The following is a 2,922-nucleotide window of genomic DNA, read 5'->3' as shown; positions in this document are numbered from 1 at the left end:
ATCCCCAGAAATAATTCCATACTTTGGTTTATCTATTAATACACTAGTAAATACGTATAATTATGGTTTTGTTTGTTTGTTTTTTTTAGACAGTGTTCCTCTGTGTAACCGCTCTGGCTGACCTAGAACTTGCTCTGTAGACCAGGCTGGCCTCAAACTCACAGATATCCACTTGCCTTTGTCTCCCAAGTGCTGTGATCACAGGTCTGTGTCACCACTGCCCAGTTAATTATGTTTATCAATACTACAAATAAGTATTCCAAAGCAAAGCAACCCTCGATTAAGAGTCCCAAGTTTATTTTACTTGCACAGTTGAAGCCAATCTCCACTGAAAACATGTAGCTTAAACGATAAGATATCTATAAATATGGAATCAAGATACCTCACTCTGTATCTCAGGAAACTCAGGGAAAATCGTTCTGATTTTCTTACCCGTGACTTGAAGAGCTGATCATAAACTTCCAGTAGTCTAGGTAAAGGCACTCCAATTTCATTCATGGTTTGTATCACAAAGCCAACATCCCAGTTTAAAGTACAAACCTGCTGCTCTAAGAACTGCACAATAAAATCTGAAAAGAAAAAGTCAGAAATTTAAATGAGTGTTTTGCCTGCATATACATATAAACACCATGTGCATGCCCGGTGTCAGCGCAGGCAGAAAGTATCACATCTAGAGCTGCCATTACAAACATGTGGATGATGAGAACTGTATTCAGGTCCTCTGTAAGAGCACCAAGGGCTCTTACTGCTAACCCAGCATCTAGCCCCAGAAATATGGAACTTTAACCCTTGATTCAGCAAACTGCTCAACTGTTTTCTTATTAAATGAGCAGTTTCTAGTAGCTATCTGAAAAAGAACTCCAAACACATCTTGGGGCTAGGAGCTATGCCATTTGGGAAAATGGTTGCCTTTAAAGTATCAAAACTAAATTTGATAGCATAAAAAAAAGCCAGATGTGGTGACATAGGCTTGTAATCACAGCAGTGGAGAGCCAGAGACAGGTGGATTCCTGGGGCTTGCTGACTAACCAGCCTAGCTTACTAGGACCTTTCCAATCTCCAAACAAACAAAGCTAAGTCATGGTTAGCGAAGTTTCCTGACCTTCACATTCACGTTTATCAATGTGCATAAGACCTACTCTCTGTCTCTAAAAAAAAAAAAACAACAAACATGCTCCTTTTATATGTACAAGACTTGGGTATAATGCCCCGGGGGGGGGGGAATACCAAATACCCTCAAACAAATAAATGAAAGTAAGATATCTACATGCAAACTGGAGACAGAAAGTAAACTTGTAGTTGCTAACGCTGAAGGGGAGGAAAGACTAGGAAGTGTTAGCTATTGAGTACGGGGTTGCTTTGGGGATAATGAAAATCTCTAAAGTAGACTGGGTCATGTTACACATACACAGGTTTGTGTTAAAACCATTACATTGCACACTTTTAAGGATATTAGGAGAAAATTATGAAATCCAAAAGAAGGTGGATAATAATTCCACTACTGGACAGGACTTGATAACTGCCACTCCTCTATGAGACACGTGTGTATCCACAACCTGTGAGAGAGGACTACTACACTCCAACTTGAAAATATTATGTTTTTCCCCCTTTTCTTTTCAGACAGGGTTTCTTTGTATAGCTTGGAGCCTGTCCTAGAACTTGCTCTGTAGACCAGGCTGGCCTATTAGTCACAGAGATCCGCCTGCCTCTGCCTCCTGAGTACTGGGATTAAAGGTGTGTGCCACCACCGCCAGACAAAACGTTTTTAATCCATGTATTTACTTAGTTAAATGCTTGGTACTTCTGTCCCATCCTCCCAATTGCTGGGATTATAGGCAAGTGCCAAAACACCTGGCTCAATATGTATTCATTCTTAACAGTCATTATCATCTTATTATAAATAATCTTTAAACACATTTGTTAATTATGATATTAAAAACAACCAATATTAAATGTCCACAGACCAGAGGTATCACAAAACAAAAACAAAAAAACAAAAGAAAACAGCAACAAAAAACAGCAATTGAACTCACAGAGATAAGTCTGCCTATGACTCCCGAGTGCTAGGACTAAAGGTATATGCCACCACGCCATTTTGAAATTTACTATTTAACATTTCTTCCTTTTCTTTCGAAAGTCAGGATCTCACTATGTAACCCAGAGGGATGCCTGTCTCGCCTCTTGAGCGCTGGGACTGAACTTTGGATTGTCTGAACTCTGTGTGGCTTATTCAGTCACCAAACCTGTGCTACTCTGACAGCCACAACTCAGGGTTAACATAATTAAAAATCTAGACCAAAGCCAAAAGACTGCCAAATGGTCCCAAACTTAACTGTTTTCACATGCTTATCAAAAATCCAAATACCACATAAGTCTATTTATTTATTCTATCTGCATGTACATTATGCATGAATTTATGTGTACCATGTTTGTTTAGAAACCCATGGAGCCAGAAGAGGGCTTTGGTTCCCTGGAACTGGAATTTGTGAGCTGCTATGTGGGTGCTGGGCATCAAAGCCAGGCCCTCTGAAAGAGCAGCAAGCACGCCGAGCAGCCAGTTTCCTTACTTTCCTATCAGCGAAGAGGCATGGACACAGTACAGCTGAAGTATCTCTGAGAACAAAGAGATCTGAGTATTTCAGATGGTCTATAAGTCTGAATGTTCATTTCAAAACCAGCAAATGATTTAGCAATGATGTATCATTCAGTATTGTTTGCTTAACATGTACAAGGCCTGGGCTAGACCCCAGGGAAGGCTAAAATAGACTAAATAGGTGATTTAATGTGTGATTATGAATATTTTTCTACTTCTCAAATTTTAAAAATAATTTAATAAATATTTAGTATCCTACTTAATAGCTACTGTTTTCATAACAAAAAGAAAATTTGAGTTAGCAATTGGCTCACAACAATTACACTCAG

At 39.2% G+C, this 2,922-nt stretch overlaps 1 protein-coding gene across 1 annotated transcript in view; it reads right to left on the bottom strand.

Moving 5' to 3' along the window:
* Positions 1-2,922, bottom strand: part of Nup155 (nucleoporin 155) — a 51,374-nt gene that overhangs the window by 5,402 nt on the left and 43,050 nt on the right. Inside the window, exon 33 of the mRNA XM_005356604.3 lies at positions 433-569. Within this exon, the coding sequence (XP_005356661.1) occupies positions 433-569 (137 nt within the window). The remainder of the gene's footprint in view (positions 1-432; positions 570-2,922) is intronic.

This window comes from Microtus ochrogaster, chromosome 19 (assembly GCF_000317375.1).
Source record: "Microtus ochrogaster isolate Prairie Vole_2 chromosome 19, MicOch1.0, whole genome shotgun sequence".
Classification (NCBI taxonomy): Eukaryota; Metazoa; Chordata; class Mammalia; order Rodentia; family Cricetidae; genus Microtus; species Microtus ochrogaster.
The sequence above is the reverse complement of the archived record's forward strand: the minus strand, read 5'-3'. Positions and strand labels throughout refer to the sequence as shown.